Genomic DNA, 24321 nt, shown 5'->3' on the forward strand with positions numbered 1-24321 from the left:
TGGCCTTCCTCTAACTAAATCTATAGAGCACAGTTGGCACTTTCTGTAAAAAGGTAAGCCTAATAGCTTAACAGCCTAACCCTAACTCTATTGGTAGGGTTTGCAACTCTTAAAAAAGGAGCTTAAACTTCAGATGTTGTTCATCCACCTCAGGAGGTCAACCTATATGAACAGTTTAATTTCTTTCTAAATTTCGAACTGTTTTTATTTATTTATTTGAAATAAAGTTTGTGATTTTTTTTTTCAAATGTATTACCAAAATTTGGGACACATATGAATACATATTAAAACCCTGATTTGTGTGATTTCATTGCTTTCTAGCAATAAACTAGCAAGTATGTATTTAAATATATAGCCTACAACTAATAAAATGTAAAAAATAAATATTTTTATTTGTGCCTTTATTGCTTTAAAAAGTAATGGTACACCAATATGTACCAGATCGTGGAAGTAGTAGACCACAGTAGGTATTGTAAGGGATTGAAAGACTAGACCTCTTGATTGAAAGACAAAATGCACTGATGCATCTAAATAGAACTAAATAAGCACTTTAAATTACTTTCCTTAAATTCCTTAAATTAAATTCCTTGTTTCATTAACATAACAGCCTTGTCACAGACTGCAGATTATTTGAATGTATAATTAATCTGGAAAAAAAAAAAAAAATCACTTACGCATGTTTGTGCATCTCTGATTTTTTTCTTAAGCGAGGATTCATTAACCACAGCCTTAAATGGGATTAATTTTTAGAACCCGCTCCAGCATGTTTAAATTATTTTAATATTTTTATGTGCAAGCTCCTAATAATGCTGAGAGCCATTCTAAATAACAGATAAAAGGCACCCAGGAGGTTTCAGGGTCTGCTAGTAAAGGCTGTTCTTTAATCTCAATAAACTCTCTCACCGTGAACAGTGATCTCAGGCTCTCTGAAGCGAACGCGCCTCTTAGTTTTGCGTCTGCGCGATAAATCTGAATCCACACTGCTCACACTGGACCTTTTCAGGATAGAAGTGGGCAGCTTTTTACTTATGACCTAAAGTAGGCACAGACAAGAAAAAATAAAACATTTTGTTTGCCAGAATGTTTGATAGAGATGATATGAAGTACAGATGGCCTGTGGCAGTCCCAACTAAGCTAATAAACTAAATTAGATTCCTATTGATGTAGCTCTTGATTCCTAAGACCTTCAGCATACTCATTTATGCACAGTTCATGTTACACAAATGTTTCATCATCAAGAAAAAACAGTAATTTGTCAAAACGTTTCAAAAGATCATGTTTCATAAAATAGTCAAACAAGTTTTGGATATTTCCTTCAACCAATCAGAGCCCTAACCCTAATCCGAACAATAGAGACGATGATACACCTACTGCGAAGTTCCTCTTTGTTCTTCACTCAGAGCTAGAAAGAAGGCTGAAACTGCTGAGCAACGGTGTACTGTTTGCGAGCATTCGAACACTGCCCGTGCTGCTGGGGCCAGCGTTTAGAGTAGAATTTTCCTTACAAAAAATCGAGAGTTCTGGCAAAATTGCTGCAATATTTCTGCAAACATGCCGTAGATTTGCTACTCATTATTTTCACATGCAAATGAGCTTGCTATTTTCCGAAAATGTTTGCCAGAAGTTTGCAGCTCTTCACTGAAGCAAACCTTTGGCAACAATGAAGAGTTTGCTGCAATGCTCATTTGCATGTGAAAATTAATGAGTGGCGAAATCGTGGCTAGTTTGCAGCAAGTTTGCGGAAACTCTAGATGTTTTTTGTAAGGGCTAAACACGAGACACACACTGTCCTACATGTAAAACATTAACCAGTGTGACATTAAAATGTGTTATCAATTACTATATGCCTCATTCTGTGTATATAATACACATAAGAACAATAAAATAAGCTTTTTGAACCACTTAGTGATGATTTAAAGAGATTTATATGCAGTAGATAATTTGTATTTTGTCATTCATGGCGCTAATGCTAACGATAGCAATACGTGGCCATAATGTGCACCAGATACCATCTGTTATTGTATTTTACACGTCACAAAGTCTTGAAAAATATCTCTGCTCAAATGATTGTACAGATGTAGTTAGGGTTACGGGTGGGGTCAGGGAAGTTTGCATCAACTCGGTAACTCTGCAGTCCAGTGTGTTCATGTTGACAAACTTTGACTGAGTAAAGAAAACAGCCATAAAAAAAAAATGCCGTCAAAGTAGGTGGAGGTATGGTTCACACCAACCGATGACATGGACCAGTGGCAGTAAGGTGTTTAACAGCCAGTACAAAGTTTTCCTGAAAGTTTTCCAGAAGTTCTCCAAAGCTTTCCAGATTGTGTTCAAAATGACGTTACACCCATTTTTTTTTATTGATTTTTCTAGAAATATATTGGCACCTTGAATCCTAAACTAACCCAAACCTCAACCACCTACTTTAAACTCTGAATCCTATCCCAACCCACCAACCCTTAGCTCAAACCCTTATACTTAAAACCAAACCCTAATCTCCAATCCTTTCACTGACCCTAACTCCCAAACCCTAGTCCTCACCCCAATCCCTGACACCCAGCCCTAATCACTAACCCCCAAAATCTGAGGGCAATGATTAATGTTCATAGGAATCTTGTTTTAGAAACAACAATTGATGTTTGAACATGTCCTATTTTAGTAAACTAAACTAAGGTAAAAAAGATGAGTAGTATTACCTTATATTTAAGAGTTTCCTGATGTATGTATGACTGTTTTCTGTGCCGTAGCTCAGAGTGTCTGTCCTTATGGCTATGAGAGATACCACTTAGGGCATCGCTAAACGACTCTGTGGCAGAGAACCTCTTCGAAAAATTCGACACACACTCCCCCAACGAATCTGTAGAAAAAGAAAAGAAAAACAGAGCACTTAACAAACTGCAGAGGAACATATTTGACATCACATGGCAAAAATTAGAACCAAACAAATGTATTTGCTCTCAAAATTGTCTTTTTAATGAAAATAGTTTAGCAGTAGATTAATTTATCACTCAAACTTTGACACTGTCAATGCAGGTGAGGTGTATTAGCAAAAGCATTTTCTTTAAAAAAGTCAGCAGTTGAGTTTGATATTCATGACACATTGCTGTCCTGTACAAAACATTTTTCATTTTCTAGAAAAAGCTAATGCAATAAAGTAGATGTAGTGTGACTCCTCCCCCTGGAAAACTATCAAAGCATTTCTGCTTACAAAAATGCCCTGGCCTCAAACTGTCAAAGCAATTACATGGCATTTATGTCCAAGATCTAAATAAACCATGAGATGAGGACTAGAAAGAGCATGCTTCAAATATGTGTTTACTCATTCATAGATTTACCTAAGTGGACATTTTTTGTTAGCGGGAAAGAATCTGCAAGTGTTTTTGTACAGAATTTTGTACAGTATGCTTAGATGGGATGCAATTTCCTTGCTTCCTCACTGAGTTGAAGTACTAAATGTTATATGTGCAATGTTGCTACAAGAGCATTTGCTGAAAAGGTGCAAGCTACAGTGGATACTGTATATTGATATGACTACCAGAATTAAAAGATACTCATGGCACTATTTGGGGTTTCTTACATACCACACCGCAGAACATTCTGAAGGTCCTCCAGGAACCCTTTAAAGCAGCCTAAAATATCTTATTTATGTACTCAACAAATTTCAAGATATAGTGTCTCAAAATCTTTTCTTTTGATTAGGCAATTGAAGGAACCATTGACAGTCCTTAGAGTTCTTGAGAGTTATTTAAGAGTAAGATAAGAGTAAGCTCAGAGAACTGAGAGGGTGCCTTAAGGGTTCCACCAGCTGAGGAACCCAAACGATGCCTCAAGTATCTTTAAATTAATTCAGAAGTACTCAAAGAGATGAACATTAGTGGGATGGCAATTTTATATCTCATCCAACTTCATGTCGAATCAGGATGACTGCAAGTGATCATAACAGATTTCAGAATTTTACTTAAGCTTATCTTACCAGTATATTCTGTCTTGCCAATCTCAGCATAGACAGTGGCTAGCAGCTCCAGACTCCTTGCTGTGATGGGGTGATTGTTACCAAAAGTCTGCTGGTGGATTTTAGTGGCCTTGATGAAAACAATTTGGAGAGATTTCAATAAATTTTTTTCTTAGATTTCTCCTCTTTAACAGCTCAATTTTGCATACATAAATCACAGTGTACATACCTTGCCACTGTACTCTAAAGCAAGATGGGGTCTGAAAGCAAATTGACAAAGATGTTAGAAATTATCCAGATCATTTAACCATTTTTTTTTTTATTTTTTGTATTGGTTACATGTGAAATGGAATACTAGCACACTACTTACTGCATAGTGTGCAGACTGTATACTTAAAAAAGCTTTAAAAATGCATACAAATTATCACTGTTTTTAAAACAATTATGCAATGTTGTATTTTAAATTCAACGAGTGGCACACAGTAATAATCTAGATAAAAAACAGTGTACACAACTTGAAATTAAAGGTCAAATTGAGAGCACTGCTTTTATGCACAGTACTTCACACAGTGTTTTCTGGTTGAATGCTGCACATTTGAATTATTTAATGTAGGTCATCCTTGCATTCCACAAATACAAAAAATGTTCACAATGTGTACAGTCTACAAATTGCAAAAATGTCTACAAGCAGTATGATAGTATGCTATTCTGAATATAGCAAATATGCCTGTCTCAGAATATTTACTGTACAGATGTGAGAGAGATGTATGTACGTGTTGTGTATTATTGATCAGCAAATCCATATCATTGATTACACCTCAGGGACTTGGTTGACTCTTTTCCATAACTGTAACTATAAGAGAGTGAGAGTGTGAGTGTGTATATGCAGGATAATATCACATAATTCCACATAGTATACTAGATGGATCATACAATATTGATATGTACTGCATGCTAGAGTATGAACAAGAGTGCAAATAATGAAATACTATCAGAGAAGATCAGGCAAAACCCATAACACTTACATGGTAGATATTTGTCTAAATCAGGGGTGGGCAACTATTTTGGTACAGGGGCCACTTCGGGCTTAAAGTAGTGCATAGGGGGCCACATTGTATTCCTTTTGAGATACAGTGTTCCACATTGATTTGTTTTTTGTATATTTTAAGCCCAGAAATAGTTGTGTACTCAATTTTCTGAAGCGTATGTGTGACTAATGGGACTATTCTGCAATTGCCTAAATTACTGTATTGCTCTACAAAGGTAGATATTTTTCTACCAGGCATTAAAAAAACTGAATAAAGGCCGAGCTTAATATAAATTATTTATTTGACCATCTCTACTTCCCTGTTAATTTATTAATCAATTTAACACTCTCTATATCAGGGGTTTGTTTTATATAAAAAAAAAAAAAAACAATAAAAAATTATAGAACTTTTAATGTTTGTTGCAAAGTGGGCTAGTTTACTTATTTTATTCTCAAAACATTACCCGTTTACACGCTAAAAATGTCATAATGCGGGTCTCATCAATGGTTTGACTTTCTGAACTGAATAAAACTGGCTGCATGACTATGATAAATGATTACTGCAAGAGTTAGATTAACATACAGGTGCGAGGGGACTTCAACATTTTAAAATTGCACAAATGAAAAATACATATACATATTCGTCTCTTGCTTGCTTTTGCTCACGTGTCAGTGATTATCCCTCCACGTGTCAGTGATACTGAGATCTACTTTTATATTTAATTTCATCACCTGCAAACTTAGTAGCACCAAACATCACAAGCAGCCTCAATAATGGACACAGAGTGGCTGTAAAACACTTTTTCTTGAGCAGAATATTGCACTAGAGTTTGTTCAAAGGGGAAAGCGAGAGCTAGAAAGTACGCACTTGCATGCATGGTTGCCAGATTGCACAAAATAAGTATAACTTTAGGCAGAATATTTCCAATTTGTGCAAGTATAAATCTCAAATTGGGAGTGTTGCCGCAGGCCACATTAAAGCATGTGGAGGGCCGGATCCGACCCACAGGCCGTAAGTTACCCAGGTCTGGTCTAAATCATAATTTTTTTTTTTGTTTTGTTTTGTTTTGTTTTTTACATATAGTTCTTGATAGTTTTTAACATTAAAAATGCTTCACACTTTTCTAATTTTTCTCATCTCTCAATCACAGGCAGCTTTATATAATGATGGGACATTTTTATAGTAACATGACAGCTTACCAACTGACAAATCATACCCCACTCTCCCCCATCTTCAAATTTGTCTTGATATTACATTAAGTGAAGACATAAGCAACTAATCAATTTGTTCTCTTATCAAAAGTTTGTTTTTATCATCTGCTCAATGACAGATCAGTATTTGTAATCATGTAATTCTGAATGGCATACAAGTCTATTGCTTACTGCATTGCATTCTCTATACAGTCTACTAAAAAAATAAATATGTGAAACAGTTCTAAATATGCACCAATTTAATCCAGCTTTATGTAAAAATGTCTTCTGGCATGCAGTCTGATCAATTAATTACTCAAGAAAGTTAAAAATAGATTAATTTGTCATTGGTCAAGTTCAGCACATTGCAATGTGAGACAATATTCTACACTGTGTATTCTGGCTGTATACTGCATGTTTTAGCAAATGTAGTATGCCAATATATGGGAATTATATGCATACAGAAAATCTGCATACTGTGCACAGTATACATACAGTACTGCATACTGCAGTACCATATTAATATGAGTAGTACGGTTATGTGCTATTGCAAAAATACTCCTCCTTTCCTTATGCCTTCAAATGACTCATGCAGGTGAAATTGCCACAAAAGCTTTAGGCTAGGTTTAAAAAGCAAATAGACAATTATAATAGACAAATACAAGTGTGTGGTGAACCATGTTGGCACCAAAAATAACAATCTGCATCCTTTATCTAAATCATCATGTGGCTCACAGGATATTTCATAGTTTATCCATAGTAGTTCTGCTGTAAATATTCTATTTTTACTACATTCAATATTGAGATGCAGTTGTAAAAAGAAGAGCACATACTGTAAGTATAAAGCTACATACAATCCCACTGGCCAGCACCTCTGCTTAATTTAGGCATAGAAATAGTCTGTTTCAGAATGCCACAGCAATAGCCCACCTCAGCTAGGCTCAGTGAGGCATGCGGATCCATTACAGTGGCTGTCACAACAAAATCAAGCACACGTGTGCTGTGATTACAGCAGAGGTGCCTAATGGACCTAGTGGAAATGTGCCACCCGTGCCAAAGATATGGCTCTGTGATCTGCTCACTTCTGTTTGGCTGGAACTCTTGGCATGTGTAAGAAGTATGGCGCTTTTTGTCTGGGCAACACTGTGCCCTTAGGGTGTTTGTTTAATGAGAATTTTCATAGTGATTTTGGATTGAAATTTAGTCCCATGTGTGGTAATTTAGTCACTATGTGGTCTATAAGAGTGGTTCTCAACTGCTTCTGCTTCAGGACCCAGATTTTAAATTGGACATCAAATTGCGACACTTGATTGCATAGTGCCGACAGTAATAATTTTGTACAGTGTTCGGCCTATCAACTTTTATCCTTGTTGCAAGTGAACCTGTCCTGAATGTAGTCTTGGTCATATTTTCTTTGGCCTTGCATAGTTATGTTCATGGTTTTCGAAGATGAGGGGATGTTAAGCAAACTTTTCTTGTTGGCGTCTGCCTAATTTTGCTAGCTTCATAGTAACCTCCGCAAACGATTGATGAAATCGTTAAAGTTGTTGCATATTTGTTTTCCTGCTGAAAAGCTTACTGTTCTTCCTTTTAGTGTAAAAATGGCTTCCGCCATAGGAGAGTGAATTGATAGTATAATTGATAGTTAGTCGTTGAAACTATGTGGAAACATAGTGCATATAACTTCAGTAAAGTGCCCAAAGGCGAAGATGAATTCGGCGAAGGTGAGCATGCAAAAAGCGCTGGGAGAGGGATTTTTTAGGCTTACTGAAAACTCGCTGAAATCTATGGTTCTTAACCGTGTTTTCGTGTGGGATTGCTGACAGTAAAGAGGAGAGATCTATGTCTGAGAGTTGGTTGGAGACTGTTGGAGGTTCTGAGACTGCAGCATTTGAGGGAATGGCGAGAGGTATAGCTGTTTGTAGAGTGAAGTTGGGAAGGCGAGCTGGAAAGTCTGGGTTGGCTACGAAAGGATTTGGAAACGGATTCGCTTGCTGAGGCAGCCTCGTGCAAGGAACGGCTCCAGAGTAGGGGAGATTAGTATGATAGAAAGAAGGGGGCTAAAGTTGGGGAGGGAATGGGTTTGGGGCGGAGTTCTCCAGCAGAGGCAGCCTCACATGGGAATCCGCTCCTGTAGCCCATGAATAGAGGGGGAGAGAGGGATGGAAATTATCTGAATGAATAGGTTGTTTGGAAAATGCAGAAGCATTAGGAAGAGCTGTAGTTGAAGAGTGAGGATGATGGCTCATGAGAGCAGCGAAAGGTCCGGAGGGCGGGACGTGATCTTGCTGCATGTAATGATAAGAGTTTGCTGAAGGATCTGTAATCGAGTTAAAATTTACAGTAGTAGACTGGAGTGGGAGGGGAGGAGGAAAAGAGGGCTCGGCGGGGGAGGGGATAGTGTACAACCTTGTTAATGAAACTACATTTATAGCAACATGCATAAAAAGGGTGACTTTCATGCTATACCTGACAAATAACACTATGTAACACAATTTTTGTTCCTGGGTAGTGAGTGTTATTTCCTAATTGGTTATGCCTCAGAAGTATAGAAAATGGCTATTATTCCCCACTTACTACCCAGGAACCAAAAAAAACAAAAAAAAAAAACAAATGTGTTACACAGTGTAATGAGCCATTTTACCTCACATGTTATAAATGCTTAATAACATTTATTCAACATTAACAAACTATGAAAATGTACCTCAATGTAAACTGGAGAGATATAAAGAACTTATTGAAGAGTTGCCAACATTAGAAACCTATGTATATGAAGTTCATTATGGTTTAATGGTCAACAGGCTTTATTATATGATATACAATGTGAATGAGCGTGAAGACATAAAAAGTGTTTTTCCAGACGACTTTCGGTAACAAGGACTGGTTAAGTTGGGACACCACTCAGAGTAGCACTATTCTTTTGACATCAACGTGACAAAAAAAGTGACAACACAAGTGAGTCAAGAGATTACAGTTATTTAAATGAACACATTGCTGACTATAGCAAAAATACGTAACCCCCATTTTTATCTCACTGTGAAAATCTGTTTTTGCTGCATTATGGTCACATACACACTGCAGCTAAATTCGCTTGTCAATTCACCATTTAGTGCTTAAATATAGTGCTTAATCCTGTTGTGTACAAACAGTTTGATAAAACACGGGAATGACAACCGCATTCTACAACCGAATTAAAAGAATATTCCGGATTCAATACAAGTTAAGCTCAATCGACAACATTTGTGGTATTATGCTGATTCCCACAAAAATGTATTTTGACTTGTCCCTCCTTTAATTTAAAAAAGCACGTTTCTGGGTTGCAGTGAGGCACTTACAATGGAAGCGAATGGGGCCAATCCGTAAACGTTAAAATACACACTATATCAAAAGTATAGCCACAAGACATAAACAATATGTGTGTTAACAATATTATAGTGTGATGAAATCACTTACTAACCTTTTCATTGTAAAGTTATGGCCAATTTTACAACTTCATTGCCATAACGATGTAATGTCTTGTCAACAAATCTAAAATCCTAAAACAACTGTAAAAATGCCAAAATAAACAACTTTACAGCTCAAATAATACATGAGTTTTAACAGAAGAATTAATGGAAGTGCTTTTGTGAAATTATAAGCATCAAATTTCTGCTTTTAAACCCTCCAAAATGTACTTCCATTGTAAGTGCCTCACAGTAACCTCCATTTTTGCCTTTTTTTATTTTTTAAGAAAACGATGGACGAGTCTAAATACATTTTTGTGGTTATCAACTTTATGCCATAAATGCTGTCGATTGAGCTTAACTCAAGATGGCGCCGAGTATGGCTGTTGCGTTGCGAGCTCCGACACAACATAGCAATGTTTTGTTTGTTTTGTTTACAATTCTTATGTTTTTTGTCTTGGATGTTGTCTGCCTTATTGTCTACGACAGACAAACACTTTTGGACATTGGTTCAGCGATCTCACACCGAAAACCGGACTTTCTTATGCTTCTGTGTCGACCATTCTGGCTACCGAGGGAATTCACAGCGGTCATTATCACTGCTGTGTACATTCCCCCACAAGCCGACACAGACTGGGCACTCAAGGAACTGTATGGGAGTATAAGTGAGCAAGAAACCGCGCACCCTGAGGCCTCGTTCATTGTGACCGGGGACTTTAATAAAGCCAGTTTAAAATCAGTCGCACCAAAATATCACCAGCACATTAGTTTCAACACACGAGGGGACCGGGTTTTGGATCATTGCTACTCTCCGTTCTGGGATGGCTACAAATCCCTCCCCCACCCACCATTTGGCAAATCAGACCACTCTTCCATTCTGCTTCTGCCCGCTTACAGGCAGAAACTGAAACAGGAAGCACCCACCCTCAGAACGATCCAGTGCTGGTCGGACCAATCAGACTCTATGCTACAAGACTGTTTTGATCACACGGACTGGGAGATGTTCCGGTCCGCCTCTGATGACGACATCGAGCTTTACGCTGATAGCGTAATGTGTTTCATCAGAACGTGCGTAGAGGAAGTGATTCCAACCAGAACTGTACGAATCTATCTGAATCAGAAGCCGTGGATCAATAGCGATGTTCGCGCGGCACTTAATGTGCGGACCTCCGCTTTTAATTCCGGGAACGCGGAGGAGCATAAACAATCCAGTTATGTCCTCCGAAAAACTATCAAAACAGCAAAACGCCAGTACAGGGACAAGATTGAAGGACAGTTTAACACCACCAACTCTAGAAGCATGTGGCAGGGAATTAACATCATCACGGACTTTAAAGGGAATAAAAACTCCGCCATGAACACCGCTGCCTCTCTACCGGATGAGCTAAATACTTTTTAAGCTCGTTTCGAGGGAAATAACACCAAACTCGCGGAGAGAGCTCTCGCGGCTGAAGCTACAGAGGTTAGTTCACTCTCCGTCTCTGTAGCGGATGTAACCCGGGTGAATATCCGCAAAGCCGCGGGCCCAGACGGCATTCCGGGCCACGTCATCAGAGCGTGCGCGAACCAGCAGGCTGGTGTTTTTACGGACATTTTCAACCTTTCCCTCTCTTTGTCTGTAGTCCCCACATGCTTTAAAACATCCACCATTGTGCCTGTTCCAAAACAATCAAAAATAACTTTAAATGACTGGCGTCCTGTTGCTCTGACCCCCATCATCAGCAAATGTTTTGAGAGACTAATCAGAGATTACATCTGCTCTGTCTTGCCACTCAATCTTGACCCGCTGCAGTTTGCTTACCGCAACAACCGCTCCACTGATGATGCCATTGCATCTACAATACACACTGCTCTCTCCCACCTGGAAAAAAAGAACACTTATGTGAGAATGTTGTTTGTAGACTACAGCTCAGCATTCAACACCATAGTGCCCTCCAAGCTAGATGAGAAACTCCGGGCTCTGGGCTTAAACAGCTCGCTGTGCAGCTGGATACTGGACTTCCTGTCAAGCAGACGCCAGGTGGTTAGAATAGGCAGCAACATCTCCTCATCACTGACCCTCAACACTGGAGCCCCGCAGGGCTGTGTTCTCAGCCCACTACTGTATTCCCTGTACACACATGACTGTGTGGCAACACATTGCTCCAATGCCATCATTAAGTTTGCTGATGACACGACGGTGGTAGGTCTGATCACTGACAATGATGAAACAGCCTACAGAGAGGAGGTGCACACTCTGACACACTGGTGTCAGGAGCACAACCTCTCCCTCAACGTCAGTAAAACAAAGGAGCTTGTGGTGGACTTCAGAAGAAAAGACAGAGAACACAGTCCCATCACCATCAATGGAGCACCAGTGGAGAGAGTCAGCAGCTTCAAGTTCCTGGGTGTCCACATCACTGAGGAACTCACATGGTCCGTCCACACTGAAGTCGTTGTGAAGAAGGCTCATCAGTGCCTCTTCTTCCTGAGACGGCTGAGGAAGTTTGGAATGAACCGCCACATCCTCACACGGTTCTACACCTGCACTGTGGAGAGCATCCTGACTGGCTGTATCTCTGCCTGGTACGGCAATAGCACCGCCCACAACCGCAAAGCACTGCAAAGGGTGGTGCGAACTGCCAAACACATCATCGGAGGTGAGCTTCCCTCCCTCCAGGAAATATATACAAGGCGGTGTGTGAAAAAAGCTCGGAGGATCATCAGAGACTCCAGCCACCCGAGCCATGGGCTGTTCTCACTGCTACCATCAGGTAGGCGGTATCGCAGCATCAGGACCCGCACCAGCCGACTCCATGATAGCTTCTTCCCCCAAGCAATCAGACTTCTGAACTCTTGATCTCTCATGATCAATATACATCAGCACTGCACTTTATTACCCTTACTCTTATATCTCACACCGGACTGTCATAAATTATATTATTATTATTATATTATGTCTCTCTTAACAACTGACTATCAACCGACAGCCTGAATGTCAATACAGTACAATACTGTACATTCTATATATATATATATATATATATATATATATATATATATATATATATATATATATATATTACTATATATTTATTTATTTTTATTTTTATTTTTATATATATTTTAATTTTTAATTTTTATTGAATAATGTGTATCTATATAGTAAAAAACAAAAAAAATAAATAAAAAAAAAACAAAAACAAAAACAGCATATTGTATACTGTACATTGTATGTTATTATTTGTATATTGTTGAGTGTAATTATGTGTATATCAGATGTTTAAATTGTGTTGTGTTAATTTGATGTTATTGTAAATTGGTATATGTCTCATCACTGTCACGACTGTTATGTTGATTGGAACTGCACCCAAGAATTTCACACACCATTGCACTTGTGTATATGGCTGTGTGACAATAAAGTGATTTGATTTGATTTGATTTGATTTGATAACTTGTATTGAACCCGAAATATTCCTTTAACTCTTCAAAAATTCCATGGATTTGGGGATTGAAACTGAACTGAACAACTAGTTGTTAACGGCGTGATCGACAGCACGTGTGAGATGTGTCCGTCTTCTCTTGGTGAAAAATCACAAAAAAATTTTATTTATTTTTTTTCACAAACAGAGGAATATATCTTCACTCATTCCAGTCTCTCCCCACTGTAGTTTTCCTCATCAGCCCTGTGGTCTCAGAGTAACATTACAGTCCAGCGAGAGCATACACATTGTCTAAAGGGATAGTTCACCCAAAAATGAAGATTATCTCATTATTTACTCACCCTCATGATATCCCAGGTGTGTATGTCTTTCTTTCTTCACCAGAACACATTTGAAGAAAAATAGAAAAATATCTTAGCTCAGTAGTTCCTTCAAATGCAAGTGAATGGAGATTTCTCTTTTGAAGCTCCAAAAATCACAGACAGTCAGCATAAATGTCATCCATACAACACCAGTTGTTAAATTAATGTCTTTTAAAGCGACACAATCGATTCTGATGCGAAAAATATAAATATTTAAGTACTTTTATAACTCTAAATCATGCTTCCGGTGAGCAGCGGTACGAGCGTGTGACGTAATTGCATTAGCATACAATTCTGTTGACGGCAGCTAACTAAACATTGCCGTATGATAATATGTCCCTGGTGGATAATCTCTTTATTAAAAAACAGTGAACACAAAATGGGTTAAACTGGTGGCATTTATGTTTCTTGTTCACAGGCCTTGTACGTGGCCTTTGAAATGGATCACGAATTAGGGCACTTTTTAAATATATATATATTGACATTTTATTGATTAAAAAAAAAACAGGATTGAAAACAGAACATACACACACAGAATCAAATTATATCTACTTATATGTCCCTCCCCCTGAACACCCCCCCCCCCCCCAACTCTATAAATCCAGTGGTCCAACACAAAATGAAAGTATACACAAATACAAATACATGGCTATGTTGCCTAGCCTTCTGTATGACATTGCTTCAAATGCTGCTACGCTGCCCATCTCTGTGTGCCACTATTGAAATGAGGGCGCTCCAGCTGACTTCCATCCCCTAAGTATGATCTGTCTGCCGATCATAACACTGGCTAGGACCCAATTTTTTCTGTATTTATCTCCTATATTAATGACCGCCCCATCACCTAAAATACAGAGTCTGGGGCAAAATGAAATTTGAGTGCTCAATACGTTACACATAAAACTCTGAACCCTCGACCAAATTTCTTGGACCTTAACAAACCACCAAAAAACATGGGTGGTGTCCCCATCTTCTGATTGGCATCGCCAGCAAGTGGGTGTCTTTAAGACTAAGCCTATACAATCTAGAGGGGGTCCAACAGAATCGATGTAAAATCTTAAATTGCATAGGGTGCACTCTTGCATCTCTAGATGTAGACTTGACATTTTTTAGAATCCTAGCCCAAACTCCCTCCTCCAATACCAAGTTTAAATCTTTCTCCCACAATCTCTTGAGAGAAGTTGAAGCTCCGTCCCCCAGACTCTGAATTAGCAGGATGTAATACGCTGATGCCTCATGACCTTTTCCAAAAGCAGTAATCACCATTCCCAAAGTATCTGCCGCTTTAGGGGGGTGTATGCTACTCCCAAAAATAGCACAGAGCAGGTGGCACAGCTGTAAATACCTAAAGAATTGAGACCTGGGAATCCCAAAATGTTGAACCATATTTTCAAAGGACCTCAACATCCCACTCTCATATAGGTCACCGAGTGTATTAACCTCCCTCACAATCCACTTTGACCAGCAGAAAGGGGACTTATTAATACATAAATTTGGGTTCAGCCATATGCTCGAAGCAACATTTAAATAAATATCCGAATTAAACACAGGACACTTCTGTCCATACCGAGTGTAAATGCGGGATAACGGCGTGTAACTTAACTTCTCCGGTTAGTTTGATAGAAAGGCTTTGCAATGGTGAAATAGGGGCAAGAACTTCCTGTTCGATACAAAACCAGGGAGGGGCTCTCTCTGGTGGAAGCGACCAATGAGCCAAATGTCTGAGACCGAATCTGAGAGCCAGTTCTGTAGCATAAGATCTAAAAAAATTCAGCGGCAAAGCCGTCTGACTTTTAATATTCCCTTCCATTTCCACGAGTTTGTGTGCTTTGGATTTTTTGGTGAATGCAGCATACTGTATGATCCGGCCCCTACAAACCGCCTTAAGTGCCTCCCAAGCCACGCCCACAGAGGACACCGAGGACCAGTTGGTCTCCATATAGACATTGATTTCAGCCTTTAACATTTGTTGGAATGCAGGATTTTTCAAAAGGGATACATTAAAGAACCAACTATATGATTTCCTTTTCTTCATATGTGGCAACACCTCTTAACACACCAGGGCATGATCTGAGACTAAAATGTTTCCAATTGAGCAATCAGTGACAGATGAAATGAGGGACTTATATATATATATATATAAAATCTATTCTAGAGTAAATCTTATGGACTGATGAAAAAAAATGTATAGTCCCTAATAGATGGGTTCAAAAGTCTCCAAATATCTGTAAGACCAAGATATTTACACATCCTGTGAAGCGTCAATGTTGCTCTAGGGGGCTTGCACACTTTTGCTTCACTATGATCAAGGACTAAGTCCATCAAAAGATTAAAGTCTCCTCCCAATATTATATCATGAGGGGTGCCAGCGGCTAGCAACATACCTTGTGTTGCAATTCATAGTCTAGTCTTTTTATATTTATCCAACACATCCAACCTCTTCTGCCATTATATTCCCTTGCACTGTATATAACAGATTTGTATTTAGATTTGCACTATGTGTATGTGTGTGTGTATATATGTATGTGTGTATGTATGTATGTATGTATATATATATGTATATATATGTTTACACTACCGGTCAAAAGTTTTAAAACACTTGACTGAAATGTTTCTCATGATCTTAAAAATCTTTTGATCTGAAGGCGTATGCTTAAATGTTTGAAATTAGTTTTGTAGACAAAAATATAATTGTGCACCATATTAATTTATTTCATTATAAAACTAAAATGTAATAATATTTTTTTTTTTTTTTTTTAATTGATGACTTGGACCAAATAATAAAGAAATGCAGTCAATAAGTGCCCAACATAGATGGGAACTCCTTCAAAACCGTTTAAAAAACATCCCAGGGTGATACCCCAAGAAGTTGGTTGAGAAAATGTCAAGAGTACATGTCTGCAAATTCTAGGCAAAGGGTGACTACTTTGAAGATGCTAAAATATAACACAGTTTTGATTTATTTTGGATTTTATTTAGTCACAACATAATTCCTATAGTTCCATTTATTTTATTCCATAGTTTTGATGACTTTACTATTATTCTAATATGTGAAAAAAAAAAAAAAAATTATTAACTTTTGACCGGTAGTGTGTGTGTGTGTGTGTGTGTGTGTGTGTGTGTGTGTCTATATATATATATATATATATATATATATATATATATATATATAGATATAGATATAGATATATGTATATATTTCAATTTTTTATTATTATCTATGTCTTATTGCTGTTTTGTATTGTTGTGCACTGGAAGCTCCTGTCACCAAGACAAATTCCTTGTATGTGTAAGCATACTTGGCAATAAAGCTGATTATGATTATGATTCTTCAAGATCTATAAAAAAGCCCTGATCATCAACGTAAGGTGCATAAATATTAGCCAAAATAAGACTTTGTCCCTGAATTTCAGCTAACACAATAATGACTCTTCCTAATTTATCTTTACTCTGTTTGAGACATTTGAATTGTAGATGTTTACTTATCAGCATAATGACTCCCCTGCTCTTATTCAAGCCAGCACTATAAAAACAAATCCCCACCCCATATCTTTCCAAATTTTCCAGGTTCCTGTGGAGAAAGATGCATTTCTTGAAGGAACACTATATCATATTTCTTACCCTTAAGAAGAGAAATAACCTTCCTTCTTTTTATGGGGTGCCCCAACCCATTCACATTCCACATGGAGAGAGACAATCCACTCATATTAACATTTGACATTTTGACATATAAGATAAAAATGTATTGTGTGTCAAAAACAAGATTATAAAGACCACATTACAATATTAGTGCACCCATCAAAACTCGAACATCCCCCAGAAAAAAAAAAAGAACTAAAGAAAAACTTGCGCATTAACCCCGCACATGACAGCGCCAACTGGCGTCCATCCCTCCAAACTCAAACAGTCCATGTACACCTACGAGAACCCCTGTGAAAACTTTGCCGTTGGATTGCTCAAGTCTGGTGTTTCTATAGAAATTTTGTGAGACAGAATTACACAGCAAAAGATAATCTATAAAACAAACTCCAGCCAATAGATGGAATTAGCACAAAGAGCATGTAGCTTCATCCATAAAGGTGTGACACTCTACAAAATAAACTCCAGCCACTAGGCGGAACCAGCACAAAAAGAACGCACAGATTCTTCAAACTGTCAAACAAATGTTCAGTGAGCCGGTCCACTCGGCTGCAACATGTGTGCGAACAAATGACTTACTCCAAAGACTTTGCAAAAAATACTCCACAAAACAAACTCCAGCCAATAGAAGGAACAAGCACAAATAATAATAATAAAAATACGTTTTATTTATATAGCGCCTTTCCACAAGCTCAAGGACACTTTACACTCCATATACATTTAACAGGACAAAGTACATTAATATACATTTCAACAGAAGTTACAATCTCAATTACAAAGGGGGAAATAAAACATCAATCAGTAATAGACAGATAATGCGCTGAGAAAAGATGTGTTTTAAGCTGAGATTTAAAGATAGAAATAGAGGAGATGTCATGGAGGCTCTGAGGTAGAGAGTTCCACAGTTTAGGTGCAACTACACTGAAGGATCTCCCACCAAAAGTGGATAGATGAAATCTAGGGACAGACAACAATTTGGAATCAGAAGAACGAAGAGTGCGTGCTGGTGTATATGGATGCAGCAGATCACATGTAACGAGGTGCCAGATCATTGAAAGCTTTGTATGTCAGGAGAAGAATTTTAAACTTAATACGGCATGAGACAGGCAGCCAGTAAAGACTAAACAAGATGGGAGTAATGTGTGCAGAACACTTGGTGTTAGTGAGAGCATGTAGGTTCATCCATAAAACTGTCCTGAAGGTGTGTTACTCTACAAAATAAACTCCAGCTGCTAGGCGGAACCAGCACAAAAAGAACGTACAGATTCTTTAAACAGTCAAACGAATGTTCAGTGAGCCAGTCCACTCTGCTGCAACACGAGTGCAAACAAATGACTAAATCATTCCAGTGTCTTTGCAAGAAATACTCCACAAAACAAACCCCAGCCAACAGGAGAAATAAGTACAGAGAGTGTGTAGATTCATCCACAAAACTGTCCTAAAGGTGTGCCACTCTACAAAATAAACTCCAGCCGCTAGGTGGAACCAGCACAAAAAAAGCACGTAGAATCTTCATACAGTCAAGCGAATGTTCAGTGAGCCAGTCCACTCGGCTGCAACGTGATTACAACGAGATGACTTGCTCACTCCATTGACTTTATGAAGGACATTGCTGCTGTGGGCATGTGAATGTTTTACGGCCATCCTTAGCATCTATTCTCAATTTGGCCAGGAATATCAGTGCAAATACGACCTTAAGTTGGTGTCAAAGTTTCTTGCATTCCTTGAATCGATCACGCTTCTCTCTTGTCGAATTTAATATTTTAATGTCTCCAGAGCCCGAGGATTTTGAATTCTTTGACATATCGTCCTCGAACAGAGTGTATCATATCTCACCGGTTTATGTCATAAAAAGTATTAAAACTAGCAAAGTGCACAGAGCTCGCCATTCACACGTCCGATCCTCGCATGGCATCACCTGACTACCACGAATTAGGGCCCCCTTTTTTTTATTTTTTTTTTTATTAATATGAGTATGACAAAATGTATTTATTTAGCATTTATATAATGTAGGTTAATATGCTCAATAGTTGACAAGTATTGCATGAAAGGCACCCTTTTTATTCATGGTGTTATAATCAGTGATTTTTAATGCATTTGTAATGAATTATTAATCCTGTAAAGTGTTACCAAACATTAACAGATAAACTGATAACTGATCTTTTGACCACTGTTGTTAGTGCTATTGTTTTGTGGGGAAAAATAAATAAAATAAAAAAACATTACTGCACAGGGACTAAAAATGGTTCAAGGAGTGAAAACCAAAACCTAAAACGAAACAAAATGTTTTGCGGAACGTAACCGGAAACAAAAATGATTTGCAATTGTTCCGAAGTAAAAAAGTTATTTTTAAATGCTGGTAACCGGTTATAACTGGTTAATTTTGTTCTGATAATGTTTTCATGAAACCAATGGCCAAAGGTTTTTTTTTTTTTACAGTACATTTTTGGAACTACTCTTCATATTGCCCGAAAAACATGTGCTTTGATCCTGAAAGAAACTGCTGCATCACACATTTCATTACCTAATTGCCTGTTGTGGAAGTCACATTCAGTGAATGAAGACCTTTTTAACAACTATATATAATTGCTACATGTATATGCTCAGCTAATCCAAATACAAGGAAAACATCATTAGAGGTAAAAAGTATATTTCTCAGTTGATTCCAAGTCTTGAATTATTGTGAGATATGATGCATTAATACAGATTTGATGCTGTCGGGTTTTGACTGAGAAGCAGATCTGTGATTAAAATTATACTTAACTGTTAATTAACTGTATGCTTGTTATGATTTCTATGCTGATAAATCCACCACACAGGAAAAAAACGTATTGCTTTTTTTTAAATTTATTTATTTTAGCTTATTTTGCTGAGGCAAGTGTCTCATTTTGGGCTTGTTTTTCCAGACCAGGGCTGCATTTCCCAAAAGCATCAGAAGCCTAAGTAGATAGTAGAAACCATTTAAGCTTGCGATGCTTTTAGGGAACGCAACCCTGGTTGCTTGTTTCTCTTGCAAGAAACAATTTGTATTTCACCCACTCCTTAGCGCAGAGTACTTTCATTTTAAAAACAACATTATTAACCTTTCTTTAATTTTGTTCTAACCGGTTACCATTTGGAAAGGAGACTGCAGAACTTCTGAACCGGAACGAAAATTTTTTGTTTTTGCTCAGAACGAACTGAAATGAAACCCTTTAGTTTTTAGTCCCTGTTTATGCATATATGCCAGGCATTCAAAATAGAATTCTTTACATATACTTTATGGTTTGAAAGTCACTTTTTTTTTCTTTACAATATAGAGCATGTTTTTTTCTTTTCTTTTCATTTCTTTCCTTTTTTTTTTTTTTTTTTTTTTTTTTTTTGTTTAGTCAATATACAGTATATGTCAGTGTGTGGTTATTATGGTCCTGTTTTAATTAATAATGACTAGGTGTTTGGTTTGCACTGTTTTGGATTGTCCTCAGGGGACATCTTATCGGACACAACATGGCAAAGCTCTCAGCTACAAGAGCACTTCCTGCCTCAACACTGAAAGATTCATGAGTCATGAACTACATTCCATAACTAAAGTTATTTCAAATCTAAATAACTACATGTTGGGGTTTCTATAAACAAACTGGGCTGTATTCAGTCCCATGTAACATTTGATTCGGTAATGGCTGGCAGTCAGGGTAAAATTGGGATTTTCAACCATAGCTTTTTGAAAAAATATAAATAAGAACACCAATGCTTTTAAAGCATTTACTTTTAAAAGTAAAGCGTTTCTTTAATGCTAACAATTGTTTAATATATTTTCTTATTTCACAGATCTCTGGAATACTTGATTCTGATTGGTCAAATGTGTCATTAACATCTGCAGTCAAATAATCTTTATAGTGACCATTAAACTGTATTATTGGCCATTGTCCCAGGCAACCAGTTTCTATAAGCGTCACACCTCTCATCTCACTTCGCAGTCTTTCTTCTAACAAAATAAAATGATTTCAACTCAAATCAATTTCAATTTTTAAACAAGCCAATTTAATAAACAAGATAATACAGTCAGCCGGTCCTTATTGCAAAATAATAACTATCCTCATTATCCACTTCGCACCAGGATCTTGATCACACTGTGGAGTTTATTTTGACATAATGACCAGCTCACTGTACAGAACATACTTTCTGAGGTGTGTTTAAACCTAAATGATTCATCTGAATGAGCATCAACTTCTACCATGACTGCTGCCCTAGTTGGCTGACAGATCTTGAAGATCTAACCCGTTCAGGTTTCCAGAGTCACCTGACACACTCTGTGAAAGGGATTACATACAAATTGTGTTGGCTGCTATCACAATTCATTGTTCTCTGAAACATTATCTTTTTAGAGTAGCAATAAAACAACCTCGTTCGCATTCAAGTTTAATGTCATCCTCTCTCCGTGACACCAACAAGCTGTCTCCTTCTTTGGGACAATCAGGTTAAATGCTTTAAGTCCCCAAGGATTGCCAACAGCTGGACATACATGTCCTGAAGTGTATGCAGTAGTGGCCTTACAAAAGACTCCCTCATCATGTTAACTCATGGAGGAAAGAAGACACCCAAGTCAGAGTGTCCCAGTAACATTTGAAACCTTGAGACTCATGTAACACAAGTCACCTTTCTCTTCCTCTTTCTTTATAAGCACACATTTGGCTCAATATGACAGATTCCTAATGCAGCATGAATAAACAGCTTTAAAATTCTGTAGATTCTAGAATAAGCACTGAATTTATAGCAAACTAATAAAACCCACACTAAAAAAAGTTCAAATTGTGTAGTTGTGGCCTAAAAGTAGTAAAAAAAAAAAAAACTTTACTTAAATAAAACCAGTTTAGCGTATATATATATATATATAAAATAAAAACATAAACTATAAAAACATTTTTTACAGTGAACTCTTCAAAAATGCTGATGAAAATTCACACAGATTTGTGGAAAGGCTATTACAATAGCACTATTATGTCTTGAATAAAACATACATAAAACAAGTGGACAATCAGCACAAATAAAATGACCCTGTATCAATCTTTGCCACATCACATAAGATTGATTGAATGACAGATACTAACCCCCACAAATGAATGCCCTTACACCCTCTTAAATCATGTATCAAGATGCTATTAGTGGTCATTAAATGCTCTCGATCAATACACATGCTTTAAGAAAAATAGGGAAGACTGGCGCTAGTTGGGGAGATTTGAGCTATATCTTTTACAAGAGTGAATATTTCTTGGGTTAGACTCACTTTTGAAAGTAAAAAAAAAAAAAAATAAAGACAATGAAGATTTCCAACGTTATTCTACAGAAAAGAGGCTACAGTTAATTTAACACCAGTTGACTTTTAGCCTCTATAGCGGGGCATGTTGTCACACTATGTGGGGTAAATTGTCACAAAAGGAGCCCACAATTATGGCCTTTTTGGGTATATTTAAACAGTAAAACAGTTATGCAACAGAAAACAATTAATAAAACAGCAACCATTTATAATGCAAAATACAGTAATAGCAAACCATTGTTTAAGCCAACAGAATTTGTAATGAAAAATTTAATAAAAATTATATAAAACACATGTGACAACTTGTCCAAAAACTCTTGTCCTAGAACACATTTCAGCCTTTCGGGTTAAAATCTTTCTTCATATAGTTGACCCTTGCTTGAATGTACAGTATACCACTGTGGTTTTGTTTTGTTCACATGTTAGGCCTATGCTATTACAAAAATATTGATAATGGTATTTGGAGGATTAATTCAAGTACTGAAACGATCATTAGTGTAACTTTTGACTAAAAACCATATAGTTACTGAGATATAGCCCTAGTGACAACTTCCCATGTGACAATTAGCCCCGGTCTACCCTACAGTTACTTTATTGCATTGGACTACACTGACATGTTGCCATTATATATTATTAATTTTATTATAAAAATAATCATGATATATCATAATTTAACATTTAAGCAGATTATTGCCAAAATGAGGTTGGTAAAAACAATGTGGCATGATACATTTTGGCAACCTAGTTTTAATGGTGAGTTTTAGACTCCTACCTCTTGCTCATGATGCAAAGCTGAGCCAGTCTTTCAAGATCCTGGGCCTGTGAAGTCTGTTCCGATAACGCCTCTTGAGACAGACATCCTGACGTGCCCAGTAATTCGTCTTCCTGACACCCTGATTCAAACAAACTCAGTCAGAAACCTCCCAGGCAATGCAAATACAGTCACAGATGCACATGTAAAGAGACAACAAGACTGTGACAAAACAGAAAAAGACAGAGATAGGGAGGGAGAGGGAGGGTCAGAGAGGACAGACAAGTGATTACACTGTTTCCACACCCACACATTCAAATGACAAGGAAATGCAAAAAAGAAGATATTTTTAAGACCAATAGAAGTGATCTTAAATGAAAATTGGAGTTTTGTGACCTTTAAACCATATTTATTAGCTTTGAAGCCGTCTATAAGTAAATAACAAAAAGCAGCAACGTTGCTAACTTAACTAAATTTTTTTCAATGACATGAGCTATTTTCAGATATTTTCAAAGTAGTGTATCTTTTCCAGTAACAAGCTACATTTTCCAGTGAGATTTTACAGCCTATACAGTTTGGATTAGGGATCCGATCCCATACCTGGATCGGTATTGGCTCCGATACTGATGTTTTTAGATGGATTGGGTATGAACCGATCCAAGATCGACCCAAAACAGATACTGTGTGTTAGTCATGGTCATTACTGTCAAGCTCCAACATCTCTCATACTGTATGTAAATCCTTGATAGTTTGGTTAGCTTATAACATGCATTGAGAACGGCACCAGAGGAGCATTCTGAACTGTGAATGATTTTGAATGAGAAGCATATTAAAACCAGTGTTGGATGTAATTGGATTACAAAGCAATTTGTTACTGTAATCAAATTACTTTTAGGCACAAAATGTAGTGTAACACATTACATTTTAAATTTGCATAATCAAATTACAATTACTGATTTTCAATAAAAGTGATTACTTTTAAAAACATTACTTGGGTTACAGCTATTTCTAAAACAAATATTTATGTGTAATACAATTAAAATTTGAATTCATATGTTCATCTGTTTGCATTTCTGTGACAGCTGAAGGGTGTGTGTCAATGAACAAGGAGAAAATAGACATTGTTTTGAATTTGTTGAGCAGAAAAAAAAAGTTTGTGACAAGTGTTTTAGAAAGTAACTTACAATTTATGTAATTAGTAATGTGATTACTTTTTCAATTACGTAATCAGTAAAGTAATCTGATTT

The 24321-nt window shown here is 37.2% G+C and overlaps 1 protein-coding gene across 2 annotated transcripts in view; it reads right to left on the reverse strand.

Annotated features, from left to right (window-relative positions):
• The window catches only part of LOC127411236 (uncharacterized), a 46994-nt gene that overhangs the window by 3851 nt on the left and 18822 nt on the right, over positions 1 to 24321 (reverse strand). For both annotated transcript variants that reach the window (XM_051646652.1, XM_051646653.1), the window contains exons 4-8: positions 23096 to 23216; positions 4179 to 4209; positions 3971 to 4079; positions 2694 to 2854; positions 904 to 1033 (exon numbers count right to left, since the gene is read on the reverse strand). In XM_051646652.1, coding sequence (XP_051502612.1) covers positions 904 to 1033; positions 2694 to 2854; positions 3971 to 4079; positions 4179 to 4209; positions 23096 to 23216 — 552 coding nt within the window. The remainder of the gene's footprint in view (positions 1 to 903; positions 1034 to 2693; positions 2855 to 3970; positions 4080 to 4178; positions 4210 to 23095; positions 23217 to 24321) is intronic.

Source organism: Myxocyprinus asiaticus, chromosome 20, assembly GCF_019703515.2.
Source record: "Myxocyprinus asiaticus isolate MX2 ecotype Aquarium Trade chromosome 20, UBuf_Myxa_2, whole genome shotgun sequence".
NCBI lineage: Eukaryota > Metazoa > Chordata > Actinopteri > Cypriniformes > Catostomidae > Myxocyprinus > Myxocyprinus asiaticus.